This window comes from Anoplopoma fimbria, chromosome 19 (assembly GCF_027596085.1).
Source record: "Anoplopoma fimbria isolate UVic2021 breed Golden Eagle Sablefish chromosome 19, Afim_UVic_2022, whole genome shotgun sequence".
Lineage (NCBI taxonomy): Eukaryota > Metazoa > Chordata > Actinopteri > Perciformes > Anoplopomatidae > Anoplopoma > Anoplopoma fimbria.
Window position 1 is genome coordinate 26901272 of NC_072467.1, and position 16400 is coordinate 26917671.

A 16400-nucleotide genomic window follows, 5' to 3' on the forward strand; every position below is an offset into this window, starting at 1 on the left:
CCCCTACAGGACAAAAACCTGCAGCTCAGACTGTTAGACTGCTGCACAGCTGAAGTATATTATAGCCAGTAAATAAGTACATTCACTAAAGTTCTTAATACATTCAAAAATATATATATATTTTTGGATTTGAGTATTTCCCATTTAGCCATTCATACTTTAACTTCAAATAATGTACTTTTTACTCCACATTATTTAAAAATATGTATGTAATATAATAGTTTTAGCTACCCAGCACTATATAGAGTAATTCATTTAAATCCACTTTTACCAGCTACAACATTAAAGTGATGAACACATTACTTTATAATACAATTAAATAATATAAATTATTCTGAAATGGGCCAATCTGCTAAATGATTATGTTCACTTTTTTAGTAACTACTAATATATATATAAATATATATATATATATATTAGTATATATATATATAGTATATATATATTAGTAGTTATATATATATATATATATACATGTGTATATATGATGTTTATACATGTCTATATATATATATTAATAATAATAGATTTTATTTTATAGCGCTTTAAAAGGTACTCAAAGGCAACTGGTAAAGATAGAAACAATAAAAGCAATAACAGTGTAAAAAAAGGCAGAGAGATGACATTGTAACTATATATATATATATATATATATATATATATATAGATCATCTTCTGACGGATCCTCCCCTGGTTGAAGAAAAAGCAGAAGTTGTGGTTTGAGGCAGTGATGTAACTTTGTAACTTTGGTGAGTATTAAATGTTCAGCGACACAAAAACGTCAAACAACATGAAGGCTTCGTCTGTCTCTCTGGTCCTCGGTGAGTCAGATATCAGTTTAATGGTTACATGGTGACATAGAAAGAAGCTAGTCATTAAACAGTAACTAGTCATTGATCTGTAACTTATCATGAAACAGTAATCAGTTATTGAACTTTAACTATGTAGTGTTATGGGTAACATGATGACATTGAACAGTAACAAGTCTGTGTTGTGGGTTAAAAACAGCTAACAGAAACTAGTCATTCATAGTAAGTTGTCAGTGAAAGTTAAACAGTAACTAGTCATTGAACTGTAATTTATCATGAAACAGTTACTAGTAATCTAACTGTAACTATTCTGTTATCTGGGTTACATGAAGACATTGAACAGAAACAAGTCTGTATTGTGAATGAACGATGACAGTAAACAGTAACTAGTCAGTAAATAGTAACTAGTCATTTAAAGGTAACAGTAAACAGTAACTAGTCAGTAAATAGTAACTAGTCATTTAAAGGTAACAGTCAGTAAATAGTAACTAGTCATTTAAAGGTAACAGTAAACAGTTACTAGTCAGTAAATAGTAAATAGTCATTTAAAAGTAACAGTAAACAGTAACTAGTCAGTAAATAGTAAATAGTCATTTAAAGGTGAATTGCGATCACTAACTAGTCAGTGTCAGTGTCAGAAACCAAGTCTAAATCTAATTAATTTGATTTTCAGTAATGTAAACAATCATCAGCAACGTTTTCTTATTTTAATGTACTTTCTCTTTCATGTTTCAGAAGAGAGCAGGAAGTCCATTCTATTCTAGTATTTCTCCTTCCATGTGTTGTTCCCTTTTTTCGCTCTTGACACAAGACACTTTGAATTGTCCAAACTTTCATAATGTAGTTCAGTAGAGGAAGTCCACCGGCCGAAAGGTCTGGCCTGGTCTCAGATAAGTAACCCCGTGTTCCCGTTGCAGGCCTGGCTGTGCTGCTGTTTGGAATGACTGTTTCTGCAGGTGATAAAAACTACTTTTCCTCTGTCTGTCTATCCACATATTTCATTTAAACAATAACTAAAGATGTTTTTCAACACTTACCTGTTCCGTCCTCCAGTCTCTCTGAGTGTCAGTCCACACCGTGAGCTCTTCTTGAGGAAAGACTCTGTCTCTCTGAGTTGCGTTGAAGATGGACGGACACCGGACGGATGGACGGTGAAGAGGACGACACGAGGACAGACACAGACGTGTGATGGTGTTAGACAAGACTTTGGGGGATTGAATGGTTCCTCCTGCATTGTTCCAAATCTGGTCTCATCAGACAGTGGGGTTTACTGGTGTGAGACCGGAGCTGGACAGAGGAGCGCCCGGGTCAACATCAGTGTTTCTAGTACGGAAAACTAACTGTTCCATCCTTCCTGGTGTCTGTACCTGTGTTTGTATTGTTCTCATGGAGTAACTCTGTCTGTATATGGCTCTGGTATAATTTACTAACTCTCTCTGTGTATGACTCTGGCCTATTTGGACCAATTCTGTCTATATGCCTCTTGTATAATTTAACAAACTCTGTCTTAATATCACTCTTGTTATAATTGGACTTACTCTGTCTGTATATGGCTCTGGTCTAACAACTTACTCTATCCGTATATGACTCTGATCTTATTAGACTAACTCTGTCTGTATATGGCTCTGGTATCATTTTACTAACTCTTTCTATTTTATGACTCTGGTCTTATTAGACTAACTCTGTCTGTATATGGCTCTGGCCTATTTGGACTAACTCTGTCCGTGTATGACTCAGGCATTTTAGACTAACTCTGTCTGTATATGGCTCTAGTCTAATTTAACTAACTGTCTGTGTACCACTCTTGTCTAATTTGAATACCTCTGTCCGTGTATTATTCTGGTATAATTTAACAAACTCTGTCTTAATATCACTCTGGTTTACTAACTATATCTGTATATGGCTCTGGTCTAATTCAACTAATAATGTCTGTATATAGCTATGATCAAATTTGAATCAACTCTGTCTGTATATGGCTCTGCTTTAATTGGACTAACTCTGGCTTTATATGACTCTGGTCTAATTAAACTTACTCTGTCTGTATATGGCTCTTGTAAAATTTAACTAACTCTGTCTATATATGACTCTGGTCTTATTAGACTAACTTTGTCTGTATATGACTCTGGTATAATTTAACTAACTCTGTCTGTATATGACTCTGGTATACCTTTACTAACTTAACTAACTTTGTCTGTATATGAGTCTTGTATCATTTAACTAACTATGTCTATAAATGGCTCTGGTCTAATTCAACTAACTATGTTTGTATATGGCTCTGGTCTACTTCTACTAACTCTGTCTGTATATGGCTCTGGTCTACTTCTACTCACTATGTTTGTATATGGCTCTGGTCTACTTCTACTAACTATGTCTGTATATGGCTCTGGTCTACTTCTACTAACTATGTTTGTATATGGCTCTGCTCTACTTCTACTCACTATGTTTGTATATGGCTCTGCTCTACTTCTACTCACTATGTTTGTATATGGCTCTGCTCTACTTCTACTCACTATGTTTGTATATGGCTCTGCTCTACTTCTACTAACTATGTTTGTATATGGCTCTGGTCTACTTCTACTAACTATGTCTGTATATGGCTCTGGTCTACTTCTACTAACTCTGTCTGTTTATGGCTCTGGTCTACTTCTACTCACTATGTTTGTATATGGCTCTGGTCTACTCCTACTCACTATGTCTGTATATGGCTCTGGTCTACTTCTACTAACTCTGTCTGTATATGGCTCTGGTCTACTTCTACTAACTATGTTTGTATATGGCTCTGGTCTACTTCTACTAACTATGTTTGTATATGGCTCTGGTCTACTTCTACTAACTATGTCTGTATATGGCTCTGCTCTACTTCTACTAACTATGTTTGTATATGGCTCTGGTCTACTTCTACTAACTCTGTCTGTATATGACTCTGGTATACCTTTACTAACTTAACTAACTTTGTCTGTATATGAGTCTTGTATAATTTAACTAACTATGTCTATATATGGCTCTGGTCTAATTCAACTAACTCTGTTTGTATATGGCTCTGGTCTAATTCTACTAACTATGTTTGTATATGGCTCTGGTCTACTTCTACTAACTATGTCTGTATATGGCTCTGGTCTACTTCTACTAACTATGTCTGTATATGGCTCTGGTCTACTTCTACTAACTCTGTCTGTATATGGCTCTGCTCTACTTCTACTAACTATGTTTGTATATGGCTCTGATCTACTCCTACTCACTATGTCTGTATATGGCTCTGCTCTACTTCTACTAACTATGTTTGTATATGGCTCTGGTCTACTTCTACTAACTATGTTTGTATATGGCTCTGGTCTACTTCTACTCACTATGTTTGTATATGGCTCTGGTCTACTTCTACTCACTATGTCTGTTTATGGCTCTGGTCTTTGTTTTCTCTTTCAGGTGCTTCTGTGTTTCTGGAGTTGCCTGAACTTCCTGTGATTGTAGGAAGTGATGTCACTCTGCGCTGTAAAAGCAGAGCGAGTTCCACACAAACAGTGTTTTTCTACAGCAATGAGAGCTACATTGGTCATGGACTCTCAGGAGAGTTAACCATCAGTGATGTGCAGCACTCTCATGAAGGTCTCTACTGGTGTTCTACTGGTTTGTCTTGGTCCTACAGGACCTGGTTGAGTGTTACAGGTGAGGACGCCAACATTCACTCTTCTGTTTATAATATAACAGTTATATTAAAGTTGTGGTATGAACTAATCTGGGCCAAATGTCCAATGGATCTGACTGAATCAAAGTTTCACTGTCCACAAGAAACACATAATGTGAGATTTATGAGATATTTAGTTAGTAAGTTTCTCATTATAATGGACTTTTTTTTCATCACAGTGGTGGATGGGCTTCCATTGATAACATACAAAATATTTTTGGTTGAATATCTACAAATAATGTCGTTTTTTGGTTTTGCCTTACAATGTCATGATCAAGTAGGAAAATGAGAACAACAAACATTTCCCAGTATTTTACCTCGATTTAAAACAATAGTCAGGTGCTGATAGATTATAACTATGGATCCTGTTCATACAGAGGATCCATTTTATTATGAACTTGCAAAAAAGGTGATGATGGACACAATCCACAGTCCTCTGTCCGTACAAAAAAGTATTAAAAAGTTGATATGAGGGTTGATTTGAGGCTGATGCAGAATGAAATCGAGCAAAATCTAGTGGATATCTTTCAAAGATACAGAAGCTTTAATGCTTCAAGTTCCCTCTTTTGTGTTTCTTGCTGAGCTGTAGTGGAGTGATTGCAACACAATGAGATCATTTCATAATTAAAAGACACACTGTACTGCTGTTAAGACTCCTGGTTTCCTCTCCAGATCCTCCTCCTCCTCATCATCTGTCTGTGGCCGGGCTGCTCTCCCATCTAGTGGTCATCTGCCTTTACTGCATCTCCACCGTCCTGATGGTGCGTATCTGCTGCAGCAGGCGGAGAGGTGAGCCCACACACACACTCACACACACAAACACATACACTATTCAGCTACACATTACCACAAACCTTCAGTATTAAACAAATATGTGATGGATTGTAATTTAAACCCTCTGGTCTTCTGCTAAGTAACAAAAGGACGGCTGAAAATAAAATCCAAAGGCCCCCAAAGACAATAAATATCATAAGATTGATTATGCTTTACAATTAAAATACATTTTTTAGCTTTTCAAGTTAAAAGTCAGCTTGGATAAGTTGGCAGTTTATTTTTTTGCACCAGCTTCTGCATTTTAATAATGGGAAACCTTCACTTTCTTCACTTCAGGAGAAAACTTTAGACTAAAGCAGGATGTTACTGTCCTGCTTCAAATGAAATTGGAACCAAATGTCACTCTGTCTGGCAGCCATCTTTCATCCCTGTCATGTTTACGGGAAGAAAACAACATTTTGGTAAAAGGGAGTGCAGCAGCAAAGTTCAAATCCCTTACACAATCTATGCTTCTTACCCCTGTCCACAGGAAATAAACAGGCCGTCTCCATGGAGATGGACCCGGGAGTTGAAGGCGGTCAGAGAGTTGCTGAAGAGCTTTATTACACCACTGTGCATGATTTCTGAGGAGGAGGCATTGGTTGTATTTATGTTGAAGCTGCACAATTTAGATGAATGTTTCATATCAGCACGTTATATGAACCAAGTGTCTTAAGGCTCATGCTTCACTGTCAATCCTTCTATCTAAAATCCGCACTTAGCATGGTTCCCATAGAAATAAAATATGAGTAGAATGGACCACTCAAATCAACTTAGCTGGACAGTCAGAGCGGCGACCATTTTTTATTGTACCGTTGCCATTGCAACCGTTGTAGCGGGCAAACTTTGGTATAAACTAAACCGACTTACGGCAAGTCGTGGACTCACTGAGGTGAATATTTGCAGTAACAGCCAAAGCGAGCAGTGGAGTTGTAATGTTACGAAGCGTAGAGAGTCAGTGCAAATTAGTAAAATATAAAAACCTAATGTTTAATCTACACATTCTTGTCACAGCATAGAAAAGCACTGTTATCAAAAGATGAGTGATAACTTTGTCATAGCTAACTAGCCAGCCTTTTGTCTCCGGAGCTGCGACAACACTTTATAGCCCCACTGACGTAATCAGTACATGATGTACATCATGTACATCATGTACATGATGTACTAGTCAAAGTACCACGGTAAACAGTTTCCATGTCCGTTCTACTCCTATATTTCGATGATGATTGCCTTTTACCGTGCTCACGTCGTAGTTTAGCCTGTTGTTAGCATGCTAACATATGCTCATTTACACCAAACAAACAAAAAAGGTGACTTTATTGGTTTTATTCTATTTATTTTTAAGTTTTATGGTTTTCTTGTATTGCATTATGTATAATTGCCTTTTATGAACGTTTATATGTCTTTATTGTGTATTGGCCTTGAAAATACGTCTTGACTTTAACAGAAGCTAAAAGCTGCAATTAAATTAATATGGAAATGTGTTGAATGGAATATTTTTATGTTGTGTTTTTTTTTATGTTATGTTATGTAAAATATATATTTCAATTGATCTCACGTGCATATTCCAAAAGAAAGTTCTGTGAATGAAACTGTGGTGAAACTCAAATAATCTTTAATGTAAAGGCAGGTTACAAAACAGTCAGAAATAACAAACAAACAGGCGGTTAAAAACAGTGGAATAGTCTGGAATAATTTACGTGCCGACAAACACACCTCCTGAATCACAAGTATCAAGTTTGTGCCAATTAACTTATATCCTCATCACGACATACTTCAGACTGAGCACTATCGACACCAGCAGCAGGGGGCGTGGCCTGTGAGCGCCTCCATTCCCCGTGGTGATGACGGCCCTGTGGATGACGTTGAACGTCAGGACCGATCGACATGGCTCCTCGCCGTAGCACATGCAGTCGAAGCTGCGGTCGAACCAGTTGACGTCTTCCTGCGAGAGGCCGCCATTCACGGTCAGCGGGCCTCCGCTGCGCTTTTGCTCGATGCGGTAACGCCGCGGGTCGAGGTGGAGGAAGACGTCTTCGTCCCAGCGCTTCCTCACACAGCGACCCCGGCCCTGGCAGAGCGCCTGGCTGCAGAGTCGCGTTGCCGTGGAGACGTTCAGGGCGTACGGGTTCATGACCTGCTCTAGGTGGCGTCGAGCATCAAAGCATGAGTCCTATCGGGATAATGAATATAAAGTCAGTAGGCGGTTGTCGAGTTACGTTGCAAAAATTTGAATAAGTTCCCATAAAAACCCCGGAGTGAAGCCGCTTTCTACCTCTGTTTCCGTGACGTTCATGTCTCCCCAGGAAACGACGCCGGCGGCGCCGAGAGCCGCAGCTTCTCCGATGGTGTTCACAAGATCAAACTGCGGGAAAAAAACAGACAGCCAGCCAATCAGAGTAAAGCAGGAAGTGGTGCTTCCACATAGTTGTGTTGATCGATGAACAACAAAATCAGGAGAAACCAACGTATGAAAACTGCAAACCTTTATAACAACTCAAAAAAAAGCCACTTCACTAAACAATACCCATTTATTGATAACAATCTATTAGTCAGTTAACAGAGCCTGAAGCATCCGTATTGCTGTAATTGTTACTTGCAGTTTATTAAACCTCAAGCTATATATTAGGACACCTGCCAGCCAATCAGAGGTCAGTATTAAACTTACATATGTATAGTACGTAACATAGATTGTGTCAAATGTGCACAACGAGATTAGTCAATGCAATGATGTGAATGGATGGGAGTAGATACCTAATCAAGCAGAGGGCCGCAATTTACCCGACGGGAATAACGCTAAAAGCTCATTTTTTTGCAATGAAATTACAGCAATATTGTTCATTTTGGATTCATCCACCTTTAGTAAACAAGCCGACGCATGACTTGCTAGAAACAGTGAACACAACTCTGTGAAATTCCAAGGGTGCCTCTGGATGATGTTATGAACCCAGAGACTGCGTTTAGTTTCCCATGATATCTGGGACTTCCACAACAAGGCAGTAAAAGCAGTTATTGCAGCCATGATTGAAGTCGTCTACATGCAGGGAGCCTCTTGTTCTTATTCACAAGTGACGCTAATAAACACAAATGAACCCACGATCAAACTGCTAAAAAAGGTGTGTCACCAATCACAGGTGTGTCTGACCTCTGACATGTAGTCGTCGGTGCTGTCCTTGTAGACGGGGCGGATGTAGGCGTAGATGGGGATGGAGTAGGAGCTGTTGGGGAGTGTCGACACCCTCATGGCCTCCTGGATGCGATGCCGGACAAACTGCCTGGCCTGACGAGAGTCCCTGAGCAACAGCTCCAGGTAGATGGAGGGAAAGAGCGCCGTGGACTCTTTCCAGAGCCACATCAGTTCGTTGTTCCTTTCCTTCTCGATGGCGGGGCACTCTCCGGTGAAGCCCGCCATGTCCTTGTTGTAGTCGTAGTTGTAGCAGTCGGGGTAAAGGTAGTAGCCCCAGAGCCGGTTGGGCCTCAGCGCCTTGCCGAGGCGGATGGACCGGAGGAAGTACCTCTTGGCGCCGCGTTCGAACACGATCTTCGCCCGGTCCTCCGCTTCGTCTTCTGTCAGCGACGCGTTCTTCTTCTGGACCGTCTCGATGGAAATCTGTCTGTATATGTCCTTGCTGCCCCAGTTCCGGACCCACTGCGGCCTCCACTCCTCGAAGTCCAGCACAGCGAGGCCTCGCTGATCACCGGGGATGTAGTGCTCGATGTCGTCCTCGGCGTGGTCGTGGTGCTCCTGCAGGTCAATCAGCTGCGGCAGGCCCTCTTCGTACATCTCGCCGGTGTCTTCGTCCACGTAGGGGAATAGTCCGAAGCGATCGGTGTAGAATATGGAGATGCTCTGGTTGGTCGCCGTCTTCAGCGTGCTGCTGACCAGGTGGAAGTAGGAGAGGTCGAGCGGCATGTTGAAGTGGATGCGGCAGAGCTCGGTCGGGGCGTTCCAGAGGAGCATGAAGGGATGGCCCTTATGGAGCGGAGGGTCCGTCCTCGGTAGGGCTCGGACTGAGCAGAGGAGGGTCAATGTGGTGATGAAGGTGGGAAAGAAACGTTTGTCATCGAGCAAGTTGAGTTGGATCATTTTGAAACTGTAATCCGACCTGTGAGGGAAAGGAAACAGAGAATTAGGAGGTCGGAATGAGTTCCTGCAACTCTTAAATTATCTAGTTTTGCTCAGAGGTGAACACAATTTTAAATCTCACTGTACTTCACCAAAAGGAAAAAAAAAAATTACAATAAAAAAGGAGGTGAATGTCGTAACACAATTCGTTGCTGAATGAACATTTAAATGGCACCATTCAGCCGTCAATTTTTGTTTTACACAGATTCTTTGAGCGCGGCAGTCATCGTCCTTCGGACTTCTCCTTCAAACCTTTCATTGACCTTGTGACGTTTTCTGTCAAGGTCAAGGAGAAGAGGTTATACTATTCGACTGCAACCCTTTTCTAAAACTTACCTGGTTCAACAACAGGAATTACAGAAATAAAAATGTCCCAGTTCAAAAGAAAGCAGTAGGGCCTCATAACTAATCTCTATTTTTATGATTATACATTTTTAAATGTTGCATTCTGTCACCAACACAAAGCAGAGTAGAATAAAGTAGAATATGTTGCTGTATCAACCTCAGATCTCAACTTAAACACCAGAAAAAGTGAACCTGAGGATTTTCCTATGATCGTCTGAAGCTATTCAGAATTCTGAAGGTCAGATTGAAGGTTTTCCTATAAAAACTTATTGTAAAAAATCTTGCTGATTAAAAACAAGTCTTGGTTGTGTACATTTAGAGAGAGCTTGGTTTGATTTTAAAACTGATTCTGAGATACCAAAGGTCACCATTATCTTAATTCTCAAACTGAAATTGCATGTACATTTTACTATATAATATTGAAAATAGATAAGTGTGTTTTTTAAAAATAAACATTCTAAGTGGGTCCAAGTTTTTTTCCTGCAGAAAGATTTAAAAATCATCCGTGTTTGTCAGCTGATCATAAAAAATATATATATTAGAATTCCTGTATTCACAATTATATTGATTGAAAAAGTTAAAGTAAAGTTTTTAGCAGACGTAATTGTCTTGGAGTCTTTTTGATTGTAGATCAGGGTGTGTGTGTGTGTGTGTGTGTGTGTGTGTGTGTGTGTGTGTGTGTGTGTGTGTGTGTGTGTGTGTGTGTGTGTGTGTGTGTGTGTGTGTGTGTGTGTGTGTGTGTGTGTGTGTGTGTGTGTGTGTGTGTGAGACTCGTTAAGTCACTGATGCACCACACCTTGTTTGGGGATTTGTAAGAATTAGTGGCTTTGTCATCCACCTTTATGTGTCATGTGCCTCAGAAACTGATGTATTCAGTTCTATTTTTTATTTGTGGAATACCCTTTACTATAGTTTTTCAGTTTCAGGGCTCTAAGTTACCCACATATTTATTTTGTTTTCAGCACAGCAGATGAGAGGGACCTTCAGTTCAAGTTAAAACATGGAGTTGGAAAGTTTCTCATGACAGCTGTGAATGTTGTGTTTTAATATCCTGAAGACAAAGGACTCACTCAGTAATTGTTGAGGAATGAAACTTCAGCAGATTCAGTTATTATCTCTGTCGTTCTTTGTTCAAAGCTGCAACAAATCAGAGTGAAATGTCAACAACACCTTCACTTCCCTCTCAGACGGTGAGCCTCTTAATCAAAGCACTAAAATATGGATTAGTGCAGCTTTAAGTATATTTAGTCCCCTTAAGAGTTTCACAATGAGATTAATACCACAAACATGTAACCTTTTGACAAGAGGGCAAATAATTGAATATTTTAACTTGTGTGTTCAACTTTTCCTTTGATATTATTAACATGACTACATGATTTGCCATTTTAATCTTCTTTTTGCTTATTTACCAAATTATTTTTTATGTTTATTATTTGAATATATGTTTTTTACAAAAGAACTGTGCTTTGACTCAGGCAGGCAAACAGATGATTGATAAATAGATCAAATTATAATATACATACATGCATATCAATGTATTACTCAATATTCCTCATTGGCCAGCATCTGTGCTGACATTGATGTATCTATGATATGTGCTGTGGAATTTGTCTCAATATCAATAACAGTCGGGAAGGGTCAGTTAAAATAAAAAAAGAACAAACTGAAAGCAGACACTTCAGACACTATGAATTGACTTTCTAATTATAGTTCGCTGTCTACAAGCCTCCATAGTCATATCTTTGGTCCGAGAAAAAACAGTCATCTGCACTTTCCAGCATTTTCACGAGGTTATCTGTTCAACTATCTGTACTGATTTATTGATTACATTGTCAGTGACCTGCTGCATGGACTTGGACTTGTAAAGCCCAGTGCTCACTGTAAAAACCATTGACTTGATAGTTTTAAACACTGCACCGTGTTACCTTCAGTGTATTTACGAGGTCTCAATGGCTATCGGCCAATAGCCCTGACATCAATTGCGATGAAGTGCTTTGAGAGACTTGTACTATCCCACATCAAGGCCAACATCCCCACTGATCTGGACAGCCACCAGTTTGTCTCAATAGCACTTCATACATCCTGTCCCATCTGGAGCATCCAAACACTTACGCCAGGATGCTATTTAGTCCCCCATAAACTGGTAAACAAACTCAATAACCTTGGATTACCCACTACACTCTGCTCATGGATTATGGACTTCCTCACAAACAGACCACAAACCGTCAGAATGGGCAATCGCACATCCTCCACCCTCATCCTCCACCCTCACCCTGAACACAGGAGCAGGGCTGTGTGCTCAGTCCTGCCCTTTTCACCCTTCACACCCATGACTGCACACCCATCCACTCCTCTAACATTATAGTGAAGTTCGCTGATGACACCACTATAGTAGGACTGATATCAGACGACAAGGAGGCGCACTATAGAGAGGAGGTACAACATCTGGTTGAGTGGTGTACTGACAATAACCTGGTTCTTAACACTACAAAAACCAAAGAGATCATCGTGGATTTCAGGAGAACCAGGAATCCCATCACAAAGGATTTGACATGGGCCCTTAACACCTCCCACCTGGTGAAGAAAGCCCAAAAGAGGCTCTTCTTCTTAGTCAATTTTTACAGGAGCACCATAGAGACAATTCTCTGCCACTGCGCCACCCTGTGGTACACCAGCTGCACAGCAGAGAACCGGAGAGACTTGGCCCAGGTAGTTAAAACAGCGCAGAGGATCGTAGGAACCAAGCTCCCGACTCTGGACACAGTACATGCTAGCCGTCTACACGAGAAGGCTAGCAACATCAGCAAGGACCCAAAACACCCAGGTCACAGTCCGTTGTCCCCCTGCCATCGGGGAGAAGGTACAGAGCAATAAAAACACGCACAAACAGACTGAGGAACAGCTTCTTCCCCAGAGCTGTGACACACACACACACACACACACACACACACACACACACACACACACACACACACACACACACACACACACACACACACACACACACACACACACACCTGTAGCTGCAACTCAGTCCTAAACGGCTAGCACCAACCCCCCACCAAGCTGCTGAAAAATACCCTGGAACACTTTATACTGTTTGCACTGCCAAAACAAATGTTTACACTGCACTGTTTGCACACATTTTAAATACTCACTTGCTGTACATAGTAATGTTTTTGTTCCTTTTGTATATTTTTATCTTGTATATTGTTATTATCATTATTATTATTATTATTCACTGTTGCTGGCTAACTGAGAGCTACCAAAACAAAATGTCGTTGTATCACTGCAATGAAACTAAAAACCTGTTATGTCTTTACGAGGTTTCAAGATCCGATTCGTAGCTGCAGTGTCTTGTTCGCGAGGCAGGTTACAGCCTGGCAGTTTTATGATTCCCATAAAAACTTAACGAATCATAAGCTCTGTGTCTTTGTGTTGCAGGTAAAAAGGATGTCGCAGTTGTTTGGGAACTCGACCCCTGTAATGATCGGGTTTGGAAAAACACCAATAAACCTTTGAACCCAAATTAGACAGTTAAAATAAGCCATCTTTAACAAAGCAAACCAACCTGCTCCGGGGGTCCAACTTCCTGCCGTCCACAGTGCACGCTTGGTGAGTCGTGAAATTATTACCTGTAAGTCATAGATGCTAAACTCGCTCTCCTCTGGGAGTCTAAGTAGCTCCTCTTTAAATAAGCTGTAGCAGGAGCTTCAATTACAGGCAGAACACTTGTGGAATCTTGTCAGCGCAGAAAGGGCCCGGGGTGCTTTTTTATGAGGATATCCTGATGTGTTCCTGGCCAAGGACGTGTTCCGTCCTTCCTTCCCTGCCTGGTAGGAAGATATCTGAGGAAGCTCCAGGATGAAGACAATGTGACACACGGACGCTCACATCAGAGGCCTCTGTCATGACACGCATGGAATTCAGTGAGAGTTTTTCAACTTGGTCAACGGTGGCTGGAAATGTACTGAGCTGAAGGAAATCCACCAAGTTTCAACATCAGTGATGACTCACTTGAAGAAGAAGCTTGTTGGATTCCTATCACAGATCAAAGTGAAACCGATTTTCAGTTGGAGATTTACACAAAATCATCAATTCTGATAAACACAAGTAATTATTGGGAGTCATTTTTCCATTCTTTTTAGACTGTTTAAATGGGGAGCAACAGTCCAGAGTGTGGATTTTCTGTCATGTGATCAGAAAAATGTAAAGAGATGTGTCCTAAACTAACTGACCTTATGGGTTTCTAGCAAAGATGAATTAGTGGCCGAGCCTACTGGAGAAGACCCTGGGGCCCAAACTGTCAGGGTTCCACCCCTGGACTTCACCTACAAAGTTTCACTTAAAGAGAAAGGTACATAAACCAGAATGACAAAAAGACTACAAAAGACACCAAAACAACTGGGATATACTCAAAACAGCTGCAAAGAGACACAGACAATCCAAACTACTTCAAAAACAAACAGAATGACCACAAAAAGACACAAAACAACCACAAAAAGACACAAAACAACCACAAAGTGACTACAAAGACACAATATTACTACAAGTGAAATAAACTAGCTACAAGGACCCTAATACTGACTGCAAAGAGACACAAAACAACCACAAAGAGAATCAGAATTACTACAAAGAGACAAAAAAATGACCTCAGAGACACACAACAACCACAAAGAGACATAAAGTAACCACAGAGTGCGACAAAGAAACTACAAAAGAAATCAAAACAATTACCAAAAGGCTAATGTTGGTAGGGTCTTCACATGTCTCTGTCCAGGGGCCTATTGTCTCATAATCCTTCTATCGAGTCGTTGTTGCATTAAATTAACAATAACTTCCATTATTGTTTATTGTGTGTGGTGTTGTGGTGCAAGAGAAGTTCAAATTTGTTGAACTTTGACCCCCAAATTGTACTAACCTTAAGGCCCTATTGAGAACAGGAAATAAAATGTGATCTATTCCTGGATACCTTATCTAATTTGTACTTTGCATTTACACATGATGTTAAAATGCGTTGTTGTTATCTTGATTGTTTCTGCATTGTGATTGGATTTCAGTTTGCTACTTGGTTAGGCTTGATTGGCTGCATTCCAGGTTAAGGAAAAACGCACGTTAGCTATTGTCTGTGTTTGACTTCGTCGTCATTTGCTGAGTTAGTGGTCATCTTAGTGAATGAAAAAGGCGGAGTTAGATTAACCCTGATGATTTAGTTTTAAAATGTGGTCATGCTGTACAGGTTGAATTTACACCTGACATTATCATGCCTTTATTCTAATCCTTTTAATATAATCCAGAAACGGATCATCATTTAATGCCAAGGGTACATATGAGCATAGGAGGCTGCTTATATTTCTGCAATTAAACCTGGCAGATAAAATAATAATGTGTTAACAGATACAACGGTTAATCGTCATCCTACTGGCTGATACTGAAAAGCTTTTTTGATCGATCCTTGACCCCACCTCTCCCTAAAGCGCTACATTCTTGCTCACAGATGGGCTGGAATTTAGGCAACAGATATTTCCCTCTTGTCAGATACAGACATGAATAAAAGCATCATAATGACTGCACTTTATTCAGGCGTGCCAGGACGTTGATATTGTGCATACTGGCACACCTAAATGGAAAGCATCCATAACTGATGGAATTTCTTCAGTCCAAGGTGTTCTTGCAATGATATCTCAAAATGTCTGCAGTGAGAAAGGTTACTCTTATTCAAACATTTTACAAAATACTAAACAACATTGATTTGGCTCCAGCGTCCAGTCAGAATATCTCTAAATAGCAGAGCCTGGGTTGATTTTAGTGTAGTGGGTTTAGACGCCTGTCAATCAAGCCCCTCCCCCAAAATTATTAAAATTCATACCTCATTTTAATCCTTAATATCTTATTAGAATGTTATTTTCACGTCAGATGTTTCTTAATTTGTCATGTTGTGATTGTTATGAAATATTTGTAGTATTGATTGGTGCAAAGATTTCTTATTATAGTACCTCCAACTTCTTTAGTGCGGTTTAGCCTTTGACTTGTTTAGGGCTTATCTGGTTCCCCATCATGCAGATGTTTTCACCAGGACTATTCTTGGTCTTGTGGTTGTTTTGACTGAGAGTCTTGTTGGCATTTGTTTCTGACTTGTCTCTTTCTCATGGGTGACTTGGACTTGTCTTGGTCTTGTGTGTATTTTGTTTCAGACTTGTCTTTGTTTCATGGGTGTTCTGATGCGGCTCTGACTCAGTTGCTTAGGTGATTTGATCCGGACTGGTCCCAAACTTTTGGATCTTTGACTAAGTATATGTCTCAAGGTGTTTTGACTCCAATCTGTCTCTGACTTTTGGATGTTTTCACTAGGACTCGTTTAGGTGCTTTAACTCTTGACTTCTTTCAGTCTTGTGGGTGCATTGACTCAGACCCATGGGTGTTTTAACTACCAAAGTCTTCATTTTAACTGTATAGTTTTGCACATAAATGGCCTTGATTACAGCCCTGATGGAAATAAATATTTAGATAATAAATATTTAAGGTATATATTTAAGAAATACTTTTTTGCTGTGTATTTTTCATTAATCTGATTGTATTAAGCTGTTTATCAATCTTTGGATAGTTTGTCAATAAAACCAAAAGA

General features: G+C 39.9%; 2 protein-coding genes across 4 annotated transcripts; one reads left to right on the forward strand and one right to left on the reverse strand.

The window, feature by feature from the left end:
• The first annotated feature begins 771 nt into the window (after window positions 1-771).
• On the forward strand, window positions 772-6785 carry LOC129108693 (low affinity immunoglobulin gamma Fc region receptor II-like). Its single transcript, XM_054620591.1, has 6 exons — window positions 772-821; window positions 1727-1765; window positions 1863-2135; window positions 4233-4472; window positions 5164-5280; window positions 5795-6785. The coding sequence occupies exons 1-6, from the start codon at window positions 791-793 to the stop codon at window positions 5890-5892; spliced, it is 798 nt and encodes a 265-aa protein (XP_054476566.1). The 5' UTR covers window positions 772-790; the 3' UTR covers window positions 5893-6785.
• A 117-nt stretch (window positions 6786-6902) lies between these two features.
• On the reverse strand, window positions 6903-13708 carry LOC129108438 (hyaluronidase-5-like). Of its 3 annotated transcripts, none has more exons than XM_054620247.1 (4): window positions 13347-13708; window positions 8450-9410; window positions 7580-7669; window positions 6903-7477 (listed from the first exon to the last, which is right to left on the reverse strand). In XM_054620247.1, exons 2-4 carry the CDS (start codon window positions 9389-9391, stop codon window positions 7058-7060), a joined length of 1452 nt encoding a protein of 483 aa, XP_054476222.1. In that variant the 5' UTR covers window positions 9392-9410; window positions 13347-13708; the 3' UTR covers window positions 6903-7057. The 3 variants fall into 3 exon arrangements, with proteins under 3 accessions (XP_054476222.1, XP_054476225.1, XP_054476224.1); XM_054620250.1 differs by lacking the exon at window positions 13347-13708 and adding an exon at window positions 12793-12827; XM_054620249.1 differs by lacking the exon at window positions 13347-13708 and adding an exon at window positions 10846-10912.
• Window positions 13709-16400: the final 2692 nt, after the last annotated feature.